General features: G+C 45.9%; 3 protein-coding genes across 7 annotated transcripts; 2 read left to right on the forward strand and 1 right to left on the reverse strand.

Moving 5' to 3' along the window:
* The first annotated feature begins 155 nt into the window (after window positions 1–155).
* On the forward strand, window positions 156–6,468 carry notchl (notch receptor, like). Of its 2 annotated transcripts, XM_027012295.3 has the most exons (11): window positions 162–481; window positions 1,422–1,566; window positions 1,660–1,992; window positions 2,363–2,577; window positions 2,794–3,112; window positions 3,469–3,611; window positions 3,713–3,768; window positions 4,125–4,254; window positions 5,022–5,119; window positions 5,209–5,543; window positions 5,764–6,468. In XM_027012295.3, exons 1-11 carry the CDS (start codon window positions 424–426, stop codon window positions 6,272–6,274), a joined length of 2,343 nt encoding a protein of 780 aa, XP_026868096.3. In that variant the 5' UTR covers window positions 162–423; the 3' UTR covers window positions 6,275–6,468. The 2 variants fall into 2 exon arrangements, 1 of the variants encoding a protein (XP_026868096.3); XR_014125175.1 differs by lacking the exon at window positions 5,764–6,468 and having other exon boundaries at window positions 156–481; window positions 4,640–5,119; window positions 5,209–5,259.
* A 141-nt stretch (window positions 6,469–6,609) lies between these two features.
* On the reverse strand, window positions 6,610–14,229 carry pbx2 (pre-B-cell leukemia homeobox 2). 4 transcript variants are annotated; one of them, XM_081720253.1, is made up of 9 exons: window positions 13,940–14,228; window positions 13,100–13,173; window positions 10,608–10,852; window positions 9,795–9,985; window positions 9,302–9,437; window positions 8,662–8,803; window positions 8,158–8,252; window positions 7,803–7,859; window positions 6,610–7,370 (listed from the first exon to the last, which is right to left on the reverse strand). In XM_081720253.1, exons 1-9 carry the CDS (start codon window positions 14,176–14,178, stop codon window positions 7,296–7,298), a joined length of 1,254 nt encoding a protein of 417 aa, XP_081576379.1. In that variant the 5' UTR covers window positions 14,179–14,228; the 3' UTR covers window positions 6,610–7,295. The 4 variants fall into 4 exon arrangements, with proteins under 4 accessions (XP_081576379.1, XP_026868107.1, XP_081576382.1 ...); XM_027012306.3 differs by having other exon boundaries at window positions 8,158–8,228; window positions 13,940–14,227; XM_081720256.1 differs by lacking the exon at window positions 7,803–7,859 and having other exon boundaries at window positions 13,940–14,229.
* A 732-nt stretch (window positions 14,230–14,961) lies between these two features.
* gpsm3 (G protein signaling modulator 3) lies at window positions 14,962–18,157 on the forward strand. Its single transcript, XM_027012267.3, has 5 exons — window positions 14,962–15,398; window positions 15,804–16,364; window positions 16,780–16,936; window positions 17,331–17,575; window positions 17,821–18,157. The coding sequence occupies exons 2-5, from the start codon at window positions 15,852–15,854 to the stop codon at window positions 17,959–17,961; spliced, it is 1,056 nt and encodes a 351-aa protein (XP_026868068.2). The 5' UTR covers window positions 14,962–15,398; window positions 15,804–15,851; the 3' UTR covers window positions 17,962–18,157.

The raw sequence follows: 18,157 nt of genomic DNA on the forward strand, positions 1-18,157 counted from the left end.
CCCCCTCTTGTGCTAAGTCAGACTAAAGCAATAACAAAAAAAAAAAAACACTCACGTCGGCAAACTGTACGCACACACACACACACACACACACACACACACACACACACACACACACACAATTCTAATCTTTTCCACACAGTAGCAGGAAGTCATGCGGATATCTGCAGTGCTTCTGAAAGGAGAGACGTGCGAGATGCTGGTGATGGTGGTAGGGGCTATAGTACAGACGCTCACACGGCTGAAAGGTGTTGCTCTGTAGGAGCTCAGAGAGGAGGCCTACAGTCTCGTAGACAGTCGTCTTGGGAGAAAAGGTCATCCAGACTTCTCACAGCGAGACAGTGTTTATACCAGACGGCCTGTGATTGACATACTGCATTCGGAAACCAAAGGGAGGAGATATCGGCTGGCCGAGCGTTTATTATGGCCCCGCTACTTGGCCTCATCTTCACCTTATGGCCTGTCAGCAGAGTTTGTCAAGGTGAGTCAAAATAATCTGCCAGTGATTTAGGAAATGTATTTGGATGGATGGATGGATGGATGGATGGAGATGGATAAACAGAATGGAATGGAATGATGTTGGAAAGACGTTGGAAATAGTTTTTAATGGAAGTGGAGAACTACTTGGTTACTAAAGTAATGAGGTACATTTGCGTATTATTTGATTACGTTTTTGAATTCTGTCTTGAAGGACAGCCAATAGCCCTTTTCAAAATAATATCAAATTAATCTTTAAACCAAAGTTTTTCATTTAAGACCACTATCTTCTGACCCATTGCTTTAATCATTATTGCTTTAATCATTATTTTAACACAAAATAATGTCATAAGAAATAAGCCTATTCGAATGACGTCAGTTCTTTAACATAAAATGTCAGGAAAAGCATGAAGTTAGGGTCACTTCAGAGCCATTGTCTTAAATTCTGCTCACATTGTTTGTTTACAATGGATACATCAAACCTGGACGTTATTATCTACTACACCTGTAATTCTATTGTCCTGCTACATTACATTTTTCATCACCATGGCGATGCCCTTCAACTGTAACCCACTCCCATTCCACTCCATTTCCTGTCGCCATTCACCTCTCTTGGACATTTCCTGTTTGTGTCAGGCCCCAAGTTTCCTGTTTCCCTTCAGTTCAGGCCCAGGACTCACCTCCCACAGTCTCTATTGCATTTGACACACTTTTTCAGCCTTGGCTTTCAGCCTTGGCTTCTCTGTCCGAAAGGTAACGATATGTACATAGATGAAAACATACAGAATTTACGGTATTTTTTTCCTATGACCACTAAATTATACTGTGAAGACAATTCATGGCAAATGTACCACGGATAGTTTCTACGATATATATTAATTCCAAAATCTGATTTGTAGATCTGTGTCATTTGTTACATACCCCTGCTCTCTCTAAACTAAAAGGATATCTCAGTGATCCCTGGAGCAGCTGTCCTGTCGACAAAATGTGCAAGGCCAAGTTTGCCAACGGCATTTGTGATAAGGAGTGCACCGCTCCACAGTGCCTGAGAGATGGATTTGACTGTGTCAAAGCCAAAGAACCCTGCAGGTGAGTTTTCGCCCCCTGTGCGCCAGCGAAGACACCCCCCCCCCCCCCCATGCACGTGCAACGGTACCAGGCTGTGTCTCTCGCCTCTCTCAGGCCAGGCTACGTGCAGTACTGCCGTGACCACTACAACAACAAGTACTGCGAGCACAGCTGCAACACCGCCCCCTGCGGGTGGGACGGCTCTGACTGCTTCCAAACCCAGCAGTCCAACTGGGCCAAGGGCACGCTGGTCCTGCAGACCTCCATCCCCTTCCAGAAGGGTCCGTTTCAGAATGGGTCACTGCTATGGGCTCTCAGTGTCCTGCTCCAGACTAGCGTCAAACTCAGGGGGACAGTGCCTTTCCCCACCAGTAGTGACCTCTCCAGCCTGGAACCTCAGCAGCTGGTAGAGCTGCACCGCCAGCAACCTGCCCACAGGAGCAACGGGTACTGGGTCCTTTATATTCACTTTATGTTCATAGTGCAAGAGCCCATGCCCTTAGAAATGTGGTAATAAATGTTACTACATAGTATTAAACCTTTAAAGTATTGATTGTTATAAACAGCACCACCAAACAGCCTGGGTGAGGTGTCTCCTATATGAAGGATCCGACGGGCTGCTGTGTCTTAAACGTAGTATCCTGTCCAGAGAAGTCTGGGCTCTTAACGCGAGTCAGCTCTGCTAAAGCACGGGAGACGCTGAACTGCACGGTACTCCGCAGCTTTGCAGAGTTGGGAGGGAGGAACCCAGGCATGTTTGCCATGGTATCTCAGGACTGCGGTAGTAAACTGGAGCATTTGGGCCATTATGGCCCAGGTCACTGCTGTTCCTACAGGTGGACAACAGACCATGCACCCGTCTGCAGCACGCCTGTTTCCCATACGCGGCTGAGGGAGCGGGCTTCCTGAGCGCCATGCTGGAGCTGAACCATGCCACGGACCTGGTCCGGTCCGAGTTCGTCTCGCTAGTCGCCATCCGGGGGATCGAACAAGAGATCGCAGTGAAAGAAACCATCGCGGGGGTGCCCAGTGGTACGTCCGGGTTCAGCACACACACTAATGGACAACTGATGTCAACGATCTCTGGATCATAAGCAATGTGCACATTTTGTGTATAATTACTTGGGTTTAGATTGTAAATGGTTTATTTCGTTACCCTATACACTCTACTGACAAATGGCTTTTGGCACTTTACGGCCACCGTAATTTTCTTTCTTCGATCCGTTTCTTCTCTAACAAACATTGAAGACTCGCCCGCTTGGCTGTGGCCTGTGGTGGGTGTGGCAGCAGGCGTGGGCGTGGCCCTAGCCGTGGTGGGCGTGGCACTGCTTGTTTGGACCAGGAGAAGAAGGGAGAGGAGAGGGGGAGGCGAGAGAGCACGCCACAGGTCCGCCGCCACAGACGACAGCAACGGCAGCAAGGCCTGGACTCAGCGCTCGGGGCGGGGCAGGAGGGACAGCGATAGGGACAGGAGCGGTGTGAAGAAGAAGAAGAAGAAGAAGAAGAAAGGGAAGGAGACGGGGAAGAGACGCAGCGAGCCACTCGGAGAGGACGCCATCCAGATGCGGTGAGCCCATCCGTCTGGACGAGGGTTTGATTTTGTCCAGCTTGATCTTGTTGCTCCTTAAGCGTAGTTTTTCCAAGAACCCTCATTGTGCTTGATAGCAGGCGGAGGGAGCGAGGTGGGTTGCAGAGGTCTTGGAAACATTTCCCACTCGTTAAGCAACAAAGACAAAAATAGCCTTTTCTCCATACGTCCTGCTCCCACCCCTAAAGGCACGTACAGGATGGGGAAAACTACCGTTTACTTTTCTTATTTCCGTAACTAGTACCGCTTTAGCCAGAGGAACTCCTTAAGCTACGTCAGAGGAAACTGAGGCAGTGCCATATTTTACTGCAATATGTCCTGGACCCTGATTCCAGGCCTCTCAGGAAAGCCCTGGACATCGGAAGCGACACAGACGTCACCCAGAGCTCCATGGAGGACATCACTCGGACAATCTGCGACCACAGGTCGCCAGCCCAGAAGCATTTCGAGCTCAGCCAACAGCAGCCAACCACACAAGGTAGGATGGGTGCACCTTTTCAGGAGAAACTGACAGCTTCTCACACGCACGAGTTTCATGCCGATTCCTTTCACCTTCTTGCCATTTCTCTGCGTTAACAGCAGCGCCAAGGTGGGAGAGGAGCCCTGCTCCTGCACAGCAGCGGACCACGGCCAACGTGAGTGGAGGGCCGTAGAGGGGAAAACGTATTGCCTTCACCCCTGCCAAGGCAGTCTTCAGGGATGCCAGTATTTTGTCTTTTATTTTGAGCAAAATATAATGTAAAGGCTTTTTTGTTAGTCTTAATGAATATCAAAGGATAATGTATTCTTTATGTTGAAAATCTATTCTAGTATTTAATGAATTCATTAATTGTTTTAGATCTGCAAGTAATCGTAGTCTACCAATGTATATTTTTAAGAAATCAAGTCCAAACCACTTCCAGAAGTCCCGCCCTTTTGCCGCTCAGCAGAAAGGATACGGGCATTTCTCCAGCTGGGCTCACGCTGTGTCTTTGTGACTCCTCCCATACAGTCGGCCCCGGTGCAGTGGTGTGGCCCGGACGGCTCCGTCGTACTGATCCGAGCCGTGCGCAGCGGACTGGATCGGGTGGTGCTGGAACTGCTGAGGGCTGGCGTGCCCGTCAACAACACCGACCACACCGGTGGGCACTGATCTCACATTCAACCTGTAGAGCGACCCGCGGGAACCACAGCTCTGCCAGAGCTGCCGGGGCAAGCTGAGCTCTGTCACACACTGCCAGCCTCTCGGTGCCAGACCTCGCTGGCATTTTATGTGCCACTTGTTTTACTGTGGCACTTATGTTTGCCTTTTAAATTCCAGCCAGGAGGAGTCACTATGGACGATAGAGTGCTTTTGTTTGTTTGTGTTTTTCTTTCTTTTTTTTTTGGTGGATGGGGAGTAACATATGCGTTTCCCTCCTCTCCTATTTCCTCCTCCTATCCCTCTGAACCCCCCCCCCCCCGCTGCTCACACGTGTGCACTGGCTCCCTCGCTCCCCTCACACTGTGCCTGCTTGTCTATCCCAGAACCCCTGATACCTGACGACAGTTCTGAACAAAGTTAACGTGCTTTGGCGCATTCAGCGTGGGCGTTTTTTAATACGTATAAATAGCAGCTTCCCCTGCTTCTCTCTCTCTCATGCTCCCTCAGACACGGCCTCTTTTTCTTCTCTCATTGTCATTGTTCTTCTTTAACCATTTGAGGCCACGCCCACTCCCACTCGAGGCCACACCCATTCTCACATTTCCAACAGTTCTACTCTTTGCTTTCATTAGTCTGAGTCTCTTTTCTTTCATAACTCCCTAACCATCCTGCATGCTTCCCTTTGTTATTCTGTATATGATGGAATCTCTCCGGCCTTGTTTTCTTTCCTTTTTCCCTCCTGTCTAAATCCACTCTCTCTGCCAGGGAGATCTGCCCTGCACTGGGCATGCTCAGTAAATCACCTCTCATTGGCTCGGATACTGATACGCTACGGTGCTGCAGTAGATCTGCAGGATAACAAGGTAAACGAAACAGAATTTGAAAAAAAAGCAAACATTTCTAAATCTTTGTCATCTTGTCAGTTTAAATTCTTTCCATCTTCCAATTTCAGGGTGAGACTGCTCTCTTTCTCGCCGCCCTTCATGGTTGCTACGAGACTGCCAGATTCCTCCTCTTAAATGGGGCAAACCAAGACCTGACAGACCGCAGGGGCCGTCGGCCAATAGATGTGGCTCAGGAAGCATTGCATCATCAGGTGCTCGAGCTCCTATTGGCCCACAGTTTCCAGCGGAGTCCATTTCCTGTGGACTCAGCCACTGAGGTGCTGTGGGACGATCGTGGTTACTTGTATTCCCCGTGGGCGGCATCACCTCCTAGCCTACCAGGAAGAAGCTCGTCCTTTTCTGGGGTCATAGGTAACCGAGACCTGTCTTCACCACCCCCAAGGTAAACTACAACCAACCCCTTTCAGTAAACTAAAATTCACTGTTCAGTTCTCACTATGCTCAGTTTGGCTCACAAATGTCTATACGCTTAGCTGGTGAGAGGAGTTCTGGAGCAGAAATCTCAAAACTGTGACTGGAACTCTAAAATGCAGCATTATCTTCATGACACTCATCGGCTGTGTTGCCAGAATGTCTCTAAGCCACGTTATTGGTCTTTTCAGCACTGACTGGCTAACAAGCAGAGCACAGTGCGCCTCTCTCCAGAACTGGCGCCCCATGCCAAACCAATCCGCCACGGCTCTGGTAAGCCCCAGGATTCTCGGTCACCCATCCCGGCCAATCAGCACACTCCAGGAAGTGACTTCAGAAGCGGAGGAAGAAGAACGCGAACCGCAGGACATTTCCAGGGTGACGTCACATCACTTCCTGTCTCCCCAGCCAGCACCACGGCAACGTTCCTTTTCTTGCACTCAGCATGCGCTGCAGCGCCGCTCGACTAGCAACCAATCGGAGTTGCCTGCACCCATCGCACCAGAGAAACGAGCCAATGAACACGTAGAGATAGTGATCGTGCCCCATCCTAAGGCAATCCCCAGCCAACCAGAGAGTAAAAGTGCATGGATGTTCACGAACATGGCTCCAACAGACTCTGAAAGAGAACGCAAGAAGAGCTGTGAACAGAAAACCGACACAGTCAGTAACGAATCCATGTCAGTCCAGACTGTTATGTGACATGTTTGAGTTCAAAATATGTATTAAGTGCAATAATATAAATATAGTGTGTATGAATATATTTCGAAATTGATAACCATAACATTTCCAATCAAGTTTTATTTTGGCTTAACTATAAGAAAATGATTAAGTTGTTGACCAACTCAATCAATAAAAAGAAATGATAAAAACTCCAATGGTCAGAGACAGAGCTCATGCCTTCGACAAGAGAACCACAGAACGGTCCCCGAGACAGCTCGCCTGGGGCTCGCATTGGGTTTGTATGACACGACACATGCGTGTGAGGAACAGCTTCTGTAAGTTCTCTGAAATAAGAAGCCTTCTCCTAGAGGTAGTGAATGTGTACACAGTCTTTATTGTAAAAGAGGTAGAGAATACAGGTGTTTCACTGTACAGAGAAAAGACAGCACTGTTGATATACGCATTCAAACTGTAAATAAAGACAGCAAACACACCCCATTCATATAATAGGTACACACAGTAAAAAAGAGAAACACACAAAAAAACCCAAAAACAAACAATCTTTGGATTATTCTCTATTGCCCCCTTTACCCATGCCAATTCTTCTCTATCTGAACTTTAATGAAACAATATGAGTTAGAATAGCAGTGATAATAACAATAGGACTATAGTCATAAAGAAAGCAGTCTTAATGCAGTTTACAAAGTTCCCTCTTCAGAACCCAAATATTGCAGTAACGAGTAGCGGAAGTAGTGGAGTGATAAACATGAAAAATAAAACAGAATCAAAGAGAAGTAGAACGGTCAAATACACGAACGCCCCTAACCGGCATTTTCCTCTCTCCCACCCTCTCTCTCTCTCGCACATGTACAGACATACTCGTTAGACAATATGATCTACAAAACCAAAAACAAACAAACAAACAAGTAAACAATAAGAAAAACAAAAAACAAAACCCAAACCAACTGCACTTGGGCAGAAGAGTGACCATCATTCTTTCCGTCTTCTCCTTTGTCCTTGGTTGTCTTCGACACGACGGTCAGCGGGAGGAGCAGCGTCATCAGTCAGAGTTGTCGGAATGCTCACTTCCAGGTGGAGAGGGAGGCGTGTTCTGTTCCTGCCAGGTCCCGTTAGTCTGTGTACACAAAGACACACATGTGCGTGCGTGCACACACACACACACACAAAGAGAAAGAGACAACATGAGTGTAAATACCCAGTAATTCTCCACTCATCCTACTCCACTCTGTTATCAATAGCATTTTTACCAGTAAGACAAAAGCAACTTTAGAACTAACAGCAGCAACTGCAGGGTGTCGTGACGATGTCAGTGTCTGACACACCTGCAGGCCCTCTCCACGCACCGCCACAAAGCAAAGTGGCATGCGCGTGTATGAGCGTATGAATTAGTGAATACAAAACCAAATAGGCCTGTTCTGAATGGGAAGCTTCAGGAAGCCTGTTGGGTTTTCGTGACAGACCAGCAAGCAGCCAGCTGGGCTGGTGTGAGCTTGTTAGAGACAGTACGATCCCATGAGCATGACCATGCGTGTGATGAGCTCCTCACCCGGCTCTCTCTGGGACTATAGAGTCTGTCTGCAAAGCGGGACTGAGAGACTGAGTCCTACCAGAGAGAGAGGACAAGGAAGTTTAGGTACATGCGCACGCACACACAAACAACAGCTCTGTTCCTATGACAAGTTTCTATGACACACACACACACACACACACACACACACACACACACACACACACACACACACACACACACACACACACACACACACACACACACACACACACACACACACACACACACACAACATAAAATGCTGAGTCGACGTGCATGCATGCACGTGCTCAGAATGGTCCCATGCAATCCAGGGCACTTAAATACCAGAATTATGTGGGAAATGTCTAACCTGAGCCCCCATGTGGTAGCCAGGTTGTTCTCCATTCACTGGAGGAGCTCCAAGGAAGAGATCAGCTGACCCTGAGAGCGAGAAGAACCCTGAGCCTAGGAGAGGTGTGCGCGCGTGGGTGTGTGTGTGTGTGTGTGACAAAACGTTGTGTGGAACAAAACGTTGTGTAAACACATGCTCAGTTTCCCCGGTAACACTGTAACATTAGCGATATATCAGATAGCAGTGTACAAATCACGAAATGTTCAATCGAAAATTCAGTCTATTGCAGCACATTGCATTCAAACCTTATCTATGTAAAACAAAGTGTTTAATAAGCTTACTGACAGTAAACAATGGTTATTAGGGGCTACTTAAAGCAAGAAAGCAACTGACTCTCACTAGCTTCTATGTACTGTTAGCCAAGGTCTTGCCATACTACCCATCTGAGGTAGCTACCATGTAACATTACAGGCCAAGAGGTTCGAAGTGTGGTGGGCCGCGCATCCAGGGGTCTGGACTAACCGGTGGAGTTGGGAGTGTGGGGAGAACCTTCTCTCTGAGTTGCCCCCATGGCTGTCTTCATGGCGTAAATGTTAGCCTCTTCCTGAAACTTGCTGATGTTCTTTTTGTAGCGGATCCTTTTATTGCCAAACCAGTTGGACACCTGTCGCAGGTCAAAGACAAAAGTAGGCGGAGCCGAGCCAGAATCAGGCACCGTGGGCAGACAGCATTGGTGGAGCGGCTGGGGGGGGTGGCTTTAGTATTTTCTCAAAAGTTCTTAAATCTTTCTAGTCTTTAAAAAAAACCTCCCCTCAATCTCTCTTACTGGACCAGCAGATCAGTGGAACAAAAGTTCTTCTGGGGAAATACCACCATCTACAGGTTCACCCTAACATTATCTGGGGGGGGGGGGGGGTTAGCTAGCAAGCTAATTATGGACATAGGAACATTTTTCAAGTGGAGTCAAACTTGACCACATCTACAGAAAGTGGTTCGGTTTCAGCACACTTAGGCTAGTAGCAGTGATTGGTGACTAAGCATAATTGTTACTGCCTTTACCTGATTTGACTGTGTTTGAGTTCACCCCCAGACCACCTAGGTTCGGGCCAAGGCCTGAAGTTCACAACATTTGGCTGTGCCCCTGGCGCCGCGGGGACTCTACCTGAGACACGGTGATGCCGCACTGCTTGGCCAGCTCCTCTTTAGCCTCCTCGCTGGGGTAGGGGTTGGACAGATGAGAGTAGAAGTACTCGTTCAGGACCTCAGTGGCCTGCTTGCTGAAGTTACGTCTCTTACGCCTGTAGGCAGGACACGGTAAGGAGAAAATGAGGCCACGGCCCTCCCGCAAATCAGCACTTCCATACAGACTGCTGCGGTCCAGTCAGAGTCTGCCAATAGTGTTAAGTGCTTGTGGTCTCTGGCTGAAATCAATCTAACTCAGCCCAGGAGCTAAATTATTAAGCCCTTTATGAGATAAATCAGGCTCAACAATAAAGCACGCAGTGTAGAGCAAACAATCCAGAGCTCAGCACCCTGACTGTAGACTGAGCTTGAGAGGATTGCTTCTCTGTGTATACTTCAACAGACTGTAAATATCTCTAAGTGTGCACACTCCATAAATATCCACCCACTCGCACACCAACACCCACACGTACCGGGCATCCAGGAATCGGGAGCGGAGGATCATGACGGCCTCGCACGTGCTCTGCTTGAGCTGCGTCTGGATGGAGCTGAACTTGCGGTGGATGATGGCCACCATGCGTTCAATCTCACGCGGGGACACAGGCCGCGTGCGAGACTGCTCACGAAGAAGGTTCATCACGTGAGTTGTAAACTCAGCACAGGCCTGTGGAAGGGGAAAACACACATGCACAGTGCGAATGAACACATGCAGAGGTCCGTGTCTCTACTGTGTGTACTGACTGCTTGGGACTGCGTGAGTGGATTATATTTGCACAAGTTTAATTTTTTGCTGTTGTGAATAATGACACCACACCCCATGACATTCAACTAGGGCAAAAAGATGTCATTCGAGCACCCCCACCCCAAAATCTAATCTAGATACGAAAACTAATCTGTACACATGTAATACAGGATCAGACTTCTGATTGCAAGACGATCTAGACTAATATTTGCCTTCCATGTTCAGAAGAATCAGAATAATATGACAACAACCTCATGCACCGAGGTGTTTGTGTGAAGTTTTGTTTTAATTTGCATCTTGACCACACCAATTTCCCTGATTGATCCTGCGTGCAATTTCCAACCAAAAACAGAGAACAAACAAGTTGCCTCTGTGCACACAAGTTATTTGAGAACATCGCCCCAAAACAAACAGCTGTGAGAACCAAATCTGATTTGTGCATTAGGCTCCGCTGTCTAAACATAGCTCAGGAGACGTGTATACCCCCGCCTCAGAGTGGCAGCTGTGCAGCACTGTGACTGATGGCTGACAGGCAGGAGTGTACCTGCTCATATTTCTCCAGCTCAGTGTGGTAGATCGTGCGGATCTGGCTCAGCTTCTGTTTGTAGTCGGAGTGCTCCAGGGAGCTGTCTGGCGACATACCCCCCGAGCTGGTCGCCGCAGAGACGGCTGCGGCGGCACCGCCTCCTTTCTCGGGGCCGGCCACGCCTTCAGCCAGGAGCATGTTGTCCAGTCGCACAAGCTGAGGGTCTGGTGGCTCCTCCTCCTGGGTGTTTCGCATAGACAGACCTGAAACAACAATCATGACCAGTGTTATCTACCAATTACGCATGACTATCACAGCTGTGGATGCACAATATTGGCAAATGGAAATCAAAGATCTTGGCTGAGTCCTAGGGCTTCACTGATATAAGCCAACATTAAATCAGTACATGTGCTGAATTAATAAGAATTCTCAGCCCCTCCACCTGCGAAATCCATGTTGGTGTTAGTGCCACTCAAAAACCATTCAGACAGTAATGGGATTTAGTTTCATTATGTAAATTTAACTGGAAAAGACTCCTTTCCAGTTTCCCTCCAAAATATGCTATAGTTTTTGGGTCTGATTCCTGGTGGTGTTAAAATATTACTTCAGTCAGGCCCAGAGGCCATTTCTTATTCCCCATCCTCGTTAGATTCTTCAGCTCTATTGACCAATGCCTTTTTAAATAAAGAAATATTTTACAAATCAGTAACATACAATGTATTCTTCATAAAAGGTCAAGATTCTGTCCAGGCTTGTATTAGTTTTTGGAATAAAAACAAAATTGATAACATTAATTAGAAAAAGGTTGAATGTTTTACAAATAAAGTTGTTGAATTGCTACCCAGAAAACTTTTTATCCTGCCAGATTTATTGTTTTGTGACCAATGTGTTGAAAACATGAAAACATCCCTTTTGGGATTATATTTACTGCAAAACGTTTTGGAATGAGTTCTGTGTGATTTTCTTTATGATTCTTCTTCTTTCTTTATGATTTTCTCTTATGATAGACAAACATGTTTACTTAAAAGCAGACATCAAGACGAGCCAGAGTCCGAACGGTCCGTCCCATCATGCTTTGGATGTTGCTGCAGAGAAAGGAGAGGTTCACACAGCAGGGTGCTCGTGCATGACACGAGAGATCATGCAGCCATGCCGTTGCTATTTTACGGAAGGTTTGCTGGCAAAGTTGCTACTGTTTTCAAAAACTCTTTCTGCCTTCACACAAATGCTGAGGCCCACTGAGTGCACTGTAAATGTTAGGGAAAAGAGCCAATGGGAAATTACTTGTGTAAAGAAAGCTATATTGTGTTTGCCATTCATTTCAACAAATCACTTAGCATCACTAAGTGATTGTTGAATCACACCCTCAAAATGTTTAACGACTCTCCCGTTCATAAATTTTCTGCACATATCTCGAAAAACACCTGAAAGATATTATGGAAACCTTTTTAAAAATCATTTTAAATTATTTTATTTACTTGTGTGTTTTTGCATTTCAGAAAATGTTTCAATTAAACCCCAGAATGTAACATGACACGTAAATACACTAAAATAAGCTTCATTTCGACAAGACACTGCATGCAATTTAAGCAATACATTTTTTTGCCTCTAAAATAGAAACCAATTCGTTATTAATTTTACGTGACCGGTCACATTCTTTTTTGTATATTTACTATCGAGCTTTAATAAAGCAAAAGTATTTCTTATCCGATTACTTCCTTAATCGATGTCGTGATCGACTCGATTACTAAAATAATCGATGGCTGCAGGCCTACTTACAACCCGCTGTAAAATGCTTTTTGTAACTCTTGGCCATTTTTGTTGCTAAATTGTGAATCCCTATGTATTTATTATTTTGTCCAATAAAGCTTTTAGATAAACACCGGAATATCGTTGTTTGTGACAAATGACATTTACGCATGAGTTAGGAATTTGCGCATATTTCACTCCAACATAATAAATGGTGCGTTGCGCATTAAGAAATCATAACTTATAAATCCAGTTTTGCGCAGACTCACAGATAGTCTACGTTGTAGTGCTCTATAGTCTACGAATAACATACTAACAATTAAAAACTAAAGTAAAAACTATTTTTTCCCCTATTGTAGTCTATAAACTAATTCTAAAGTAGTTAATCCAAGGTACCCCATGTGTTTAACGCCAGCCAGTTTACCTAGTTAGCCAACTATCAAACCCGCAACAACCGGTCTCGTTTAAAACCGATAAGGCATCGTGAGAATAAGCGCAAATAGTTTTACGGTACAGATGTACCACAATAACTTTAATTTCCAGTGAGTCAGAGTCGATGTCAGTAAGTCTTAAGTAGTTTTTCTCCATGCAGTAGTTCTCGCTTTGTTCTGGGAGAGCCCCACTTAACATGGCGTCGCTCGTTGGTGCCACTGACGCTAAACGGCCTGTCCAGACATTTAACGTCAACTTTTAACTCAATTACGAGTTCGCACGATGCGACGGAGCCCGGTGCGGAACTGGTGGGGAATAAGTCAACTCACCGGTTTTCTCTTTGATTTCACAAAGCACGCTGAACAGAGCCGGTTTCATCCGATGACAGTTCAGGGCATGTTTTCTGTTTAGGGAATAAACAAACTGCGTTAGCCAACCGCTAGCTAACAATGTGTGCCACTTATATATTAACCTAGACTACATTATGTGAAGAAACGTCCACATAGTACGTAATATTCTCAATGTGTGTGCGGCTTTCATTGCCAATACAGATTAAAATCAACTAGCTGGAGTTACTACCACAGATGAAGCCAGTTGGCTGGGTTACTAAAATGTGGAGTTTCTGCCCTGGCCAGTTTCTTAGCTTAGCTTATTTTAGCTAAATTCTTCGCACTAGCTACCGTGACATATCTTTATCGTAGGGTACAAGGAAAGGGGTGTCATTACTGCAGTTAGTGCACAATTTAGCGCAGATCAAACCCACTATTATTCAGCAAGCTTGCACAAGAGACACAATGATATTAATCGTTATTCGATGGGTCAGATGGATAGGGTTAGCTAGCCTAGCTACCTACCATGCTCATGTAAACAATAGTTACACGGCTTGTTATTTTCGGTTTCAGAGTTGAGTGAGGCTAATTAAGATGCCTGAACTGTAGTTGTAGCACATAAACGTAAAAATCGTTACGCGTATTTCATAAGAGTTGCCTTTCGTTGTTCTTGAACGGTTCTGATCAGATTTCTAAACTTGTCGCTGCTAGCTAGTTAGCTACTTGCTAGGATAAGTTACTGTGCTGGCTACGCTTATCGTCAAACTTTGTTTTTTGGGCACGGAGCCAAATACATATTAATTAACGATGTACAATTGATAAAACCTAATTACTGCTTACTTTGCTTGAGCTTCGTCCAAACTTTGGTCAGTAATGGTCATGATTTGTTGCAAGATATCCCCAATGTCTCTCCGGTTTTCGTGACCATTTTCTGTCCCTTCGAGGCCCGAATCGCCATCGGGGCGGTGTTGTGTTGGTGGATGAACGGAGTTTAGGGGATGCATTCCGGGGTGAGCGTTCAACCCGATCCCCCGGCCTGAGTTGGGCCCATTGCCTGTAATAGGCTGCTGCTGCAACATCCTGTGCCGCACATTAATCTAACAGGCCAGCTAGATGTGTGGCAGCAGGCGTACGTACACACCCTCCCATGGATCGCAACACGGGGGTGCCCTAGCGATTGGATCCGCTGGCAGGGAAAACACATGACACCGTCCAAATTTTGTAATGTACACGTATCCTGTATTGCCTGGATCGTTGCTCTTGCAACAAAAGCTACTTCTGCTCCTAAAATACCAATATTATGAGGTTGTTTCCAGAGGGCAAATGACAAGTTTAACACTAATAAAAGGATTTTAAGTTTGTCTATTTCAGCAATTTCATATTTGTTCATATCAGGTTCACTAAGCATTTTTTCATGTTTCTATCAAATTGTTGGGCTCATCTCATTAAGCGCCCAGATACTGAGCTTAACACAAGAGGACACGTTTGTATTAACATAATACAGGCTTATGGGTTTTGGCTGTTTGACCTGTACAAGGTTCAATGGCTATTAGTACAAATGGCCAATCACATATTGGTAGCACTAGTAGTTATGCCAACATATCAGAATATATCAAAGACATAGACACAGACATGGTAATGTTTAAAAGGTTTAATACAAATGATTTGCTAATTATTATGTTAATTTGCGGTTCTCATAAAACACATTTCTGCTGTTATTATGCATGGTTTAACAAAGGTTGCCTCTTTTTTTTTACAGTGAACTTCTCGTTTTGCTGTCAGACAACAGGAAGTCTGCAAAACCACACGTTCTGTGTGTGAAACAAACAGGCAGCTAGTTTCAACATGCCACCGTTTCTAGCGAATAGGCTGTCAAGTGAGAACAAACGCAACGCAAATGAAAGCTTGTTCCGTGTCCTCCAAGCAGCTTTATGTTAAGTCTTATAATAAGTTCCTTCAATTACCGCTCCAGGTCGTTCGCTTGGTGTTGTGGAATATCATGGTGATTCCATGATTTTTATTTTTTTTGGGCCAAACATATGGGCCAAGTCAATAGGGGTGGGTCAGATTTAAGAGAGGAACAGGAAGAGCGTGTGTAGGGTGCAAATCCACTTTACGCCGTGTCAGTCTTCAGCTTTGTGATTATTTTCTTTTAATAAAAAGCCATTCTTTTAATGGCTGGTTTGCGTTCGTTATGAAGCATCTCTTTTGTGTTGGCTCAAGGAGGCGAAGTCTATGAAGACTGCACATAAATTACAGTATAGAGGATCTTATTTAAACTTTTCTAAGTCTGAAGAAGGTAAGTGGTCCTGAAACCTTCATTCGTCTTTTAGTTGGTCAATTCAACATATATCACATATATCACAACACATATCAACAGATATCACCAACTCCAATGTATTATACATTGGCCTGTAATTTCTCTTTGTGTAGTTTCTTAATTTGGGAGACATATGTTAGCATTGTGCAATGATTTTTTTTTTTTTTTTTTTTTGCTTCTGTCAGCCTAATATATGTTTGAGAGAAGTCTCTATGCTGTATGGAGTAAATAAAGATTAAATATAAAACTTGTGTGACTTCAGAGTTACTATTGCACAACCAGGCAGAGTGCTAGATAAACACTGGATTAAAGACAAACACTCCCATTTGCCTTGTATTTTAAATATCCTCAAAAAAGAAATGCATGAACTGATGTTTGCTCAAGGTTCCCACGTCAGCTGGATGACTGAGGGACGCATCAGTGGCCACTGACATGGACTGCACAGAGGTCAAAGGTGAAAGCCCTGCTGAGGAGCAACTGGAGCCCCTTCTCATTCTTGAGGAGGGGGATGATCCGGAGGCATTCACAAACAGAAAGCAGGGAGTGCTGAGGATGAGGAAGGCCAAGGAAGACATCGGTGGGATGGAAGGGAGTGTGGAGGGCATCCCAGATGCTGAACCAGATGCAGGAGATGGTAGGAGTGCACGCCGGGATGCAGAAGTGAACGAGGAGGAGCTATCCAGGCAGCAGGAGGAAGGGCCGGAAGACAAAGCCACGCAGGAACGCTCCCTGGAAACTGTGGAGTGCTGGGCAGGAACATTGCTTGAGGCCGCAGCGGTGACATCAGCCCAAAGTGAAGCTGGGCCAGCACGTGAGAAGCAGGAGGAGACGCATCTGCAGATAGACGCGGCAGCTGAAGAAGAGCCGCCCGCTCCTCCTCACGCACAGGCGCCAGTGCAACTACGACGCCGAGACCAACTCAAGCCCGAAGACCCACAGCAGAAGGTAACTGCTCAAATAAGCCGCGTGCGCTTCAGATCAAGCTTACAGCAGTGGCTGCCATGCACAGACTCCATTTCCCTGCACATTCCTGTGTGCATAATTTAACCCTATTCCTAATTTCCAAACCTTTTATGAGCTGGGGTAGGTGCCTTGGAGCAGTGCATGCCCAGGAGTGGGGGATTTTGGGGATTTTGTTTGCTGTTATTTTGTGTGTTGATTGCATTCACAGAAGTACTACAATCCATGTTATTAAAGTTGTGATTTATTTGATTTAAAGACAGATTACAGTCATAATCTTAAATGTTCTTTACTTTAAACAGACTTTCAATCACATTCAGAACAGCCCCTGTGTGTTTGGCATGATAGTTATGTGAGTGGGATAGCTAAAGCAAAGTGCATGGTTGTTCCATCTCCCTAGGCTCACAGGTCATCCCACGACTTCCCTGACACACTGTATGAGCTGCTGTGCGCCCTGCAGGAGGGCCGGCGCCTCAACGACCAGCGCTGCTCCTTCCAGCTGCAGGGACGCAGGAGGTGCCACTCGGAGCCAGCCACCCCCCGCCACAGCCAGAAAGGTGCAGGTCCAGCTGTTTATTCCTACGTGCTGTCCAATGAAGGGACACTTTTGGAGTAGCTACACACATGGGTTAAATCAAGGAGCCACTGGTTGTTGAGCTCACATTTCTAACACGGGCCATATGTATTGTACTCCTTTTAAAACTTCAGTTCAGCTTATTACAGCCACTATCAATACCGTGGTAATGTAATAATACATTTTAGAAAGTTCATTTTCAAATTCTTTTCCATAGTTATGGTGGATTTCTTTGTAAAAATGCCCAAGTCTGTATCCCTATACTGTGTGATTTTTACGTGGTTAATCAATACTGTTAACACTGGCAAGAATGTAAACGTGAACTTTATGTTAACACCCTGACCTTTGTGCTTGTCCTCTCACCACACGCCATGCAGTGGTGTTCTCCTCCGTGACCTCTCTGCAGCGGGAGGAGTTCTTTGAGCTGGTGGCCACCTCCCAGGGCCGCCGGCTGGACGACCAGCGTGCCGAATTCCATAGTCTCCCCCTGGTGCCCAGACGCCGTTCCAGCGCCTCCAAGGCAAAGGTGAGGAAGGGCAGCTGCAAGACCCCGGCTGCTCCCCAGACGGCCCCCACTCCACCGCACAAGGAGGAGCTCTACAACATGATCGTCATCTCTCAGGTGTGCCCTCGTACCATCGCGTTTCTCAACCCACCGATGCCACTTGCCCAACTCACATCTTTCATAATGTTGTCTCAGCTTCCGAGACACTTTAGGCTAGAAGTGAAAAAGAGAACATGTCTGTGTTTAACCACTGATGGCAGAATACAACTTCAAAGACCGCAAGCCCTGTTGGAAGGACCTCTGTCTAACTCTATATATTTATTTATTGTCTGTCTCGCTCTCTCCCTCACACACACACACAGGCACAGGGGCGTTTGGAGGAGCAGCGTAGTGCAGCCCCTGGCCCCATGGATGATGAAGATTTTTTCTCCTTGTTGCTGAAGGTCCAGGGTGGGCGCATGGATGAGCAGAGAACAGAGCTCCCCGTAGCACTTAAGTATTGACGGATGCGATGGCTAGCACACGGTGTCGAGGTGGAAACGGGCACTATATCACTTACATACGTCTAAAGTAGTTTCACTGGTTCGTTTCTAAGGGTTTTGTATTTGTATCTGACTCATATCTTGAAAGAAAAAAAAACTTGGATTCGTCACTGCTTCTATTCTATTTTTTTTTTTTTTTTTTTTTTTTTTTTTTAAA

This window comes from Electrophorus electricus, chromosome 1 (genome assembly GCF_041902795.1).
Source record: "Electrophorus electricus isolate QZ-2024a chromosome 1, ASM4190279v1, whole genome shotgun sequence".
Classification (NCBI taxonomy): Eukaryota; Metazoa; Chordata; class Actinopteri; order Gymnotiformes; family Gymnotidae; genus Electrophorus; species Electrophorus electricus.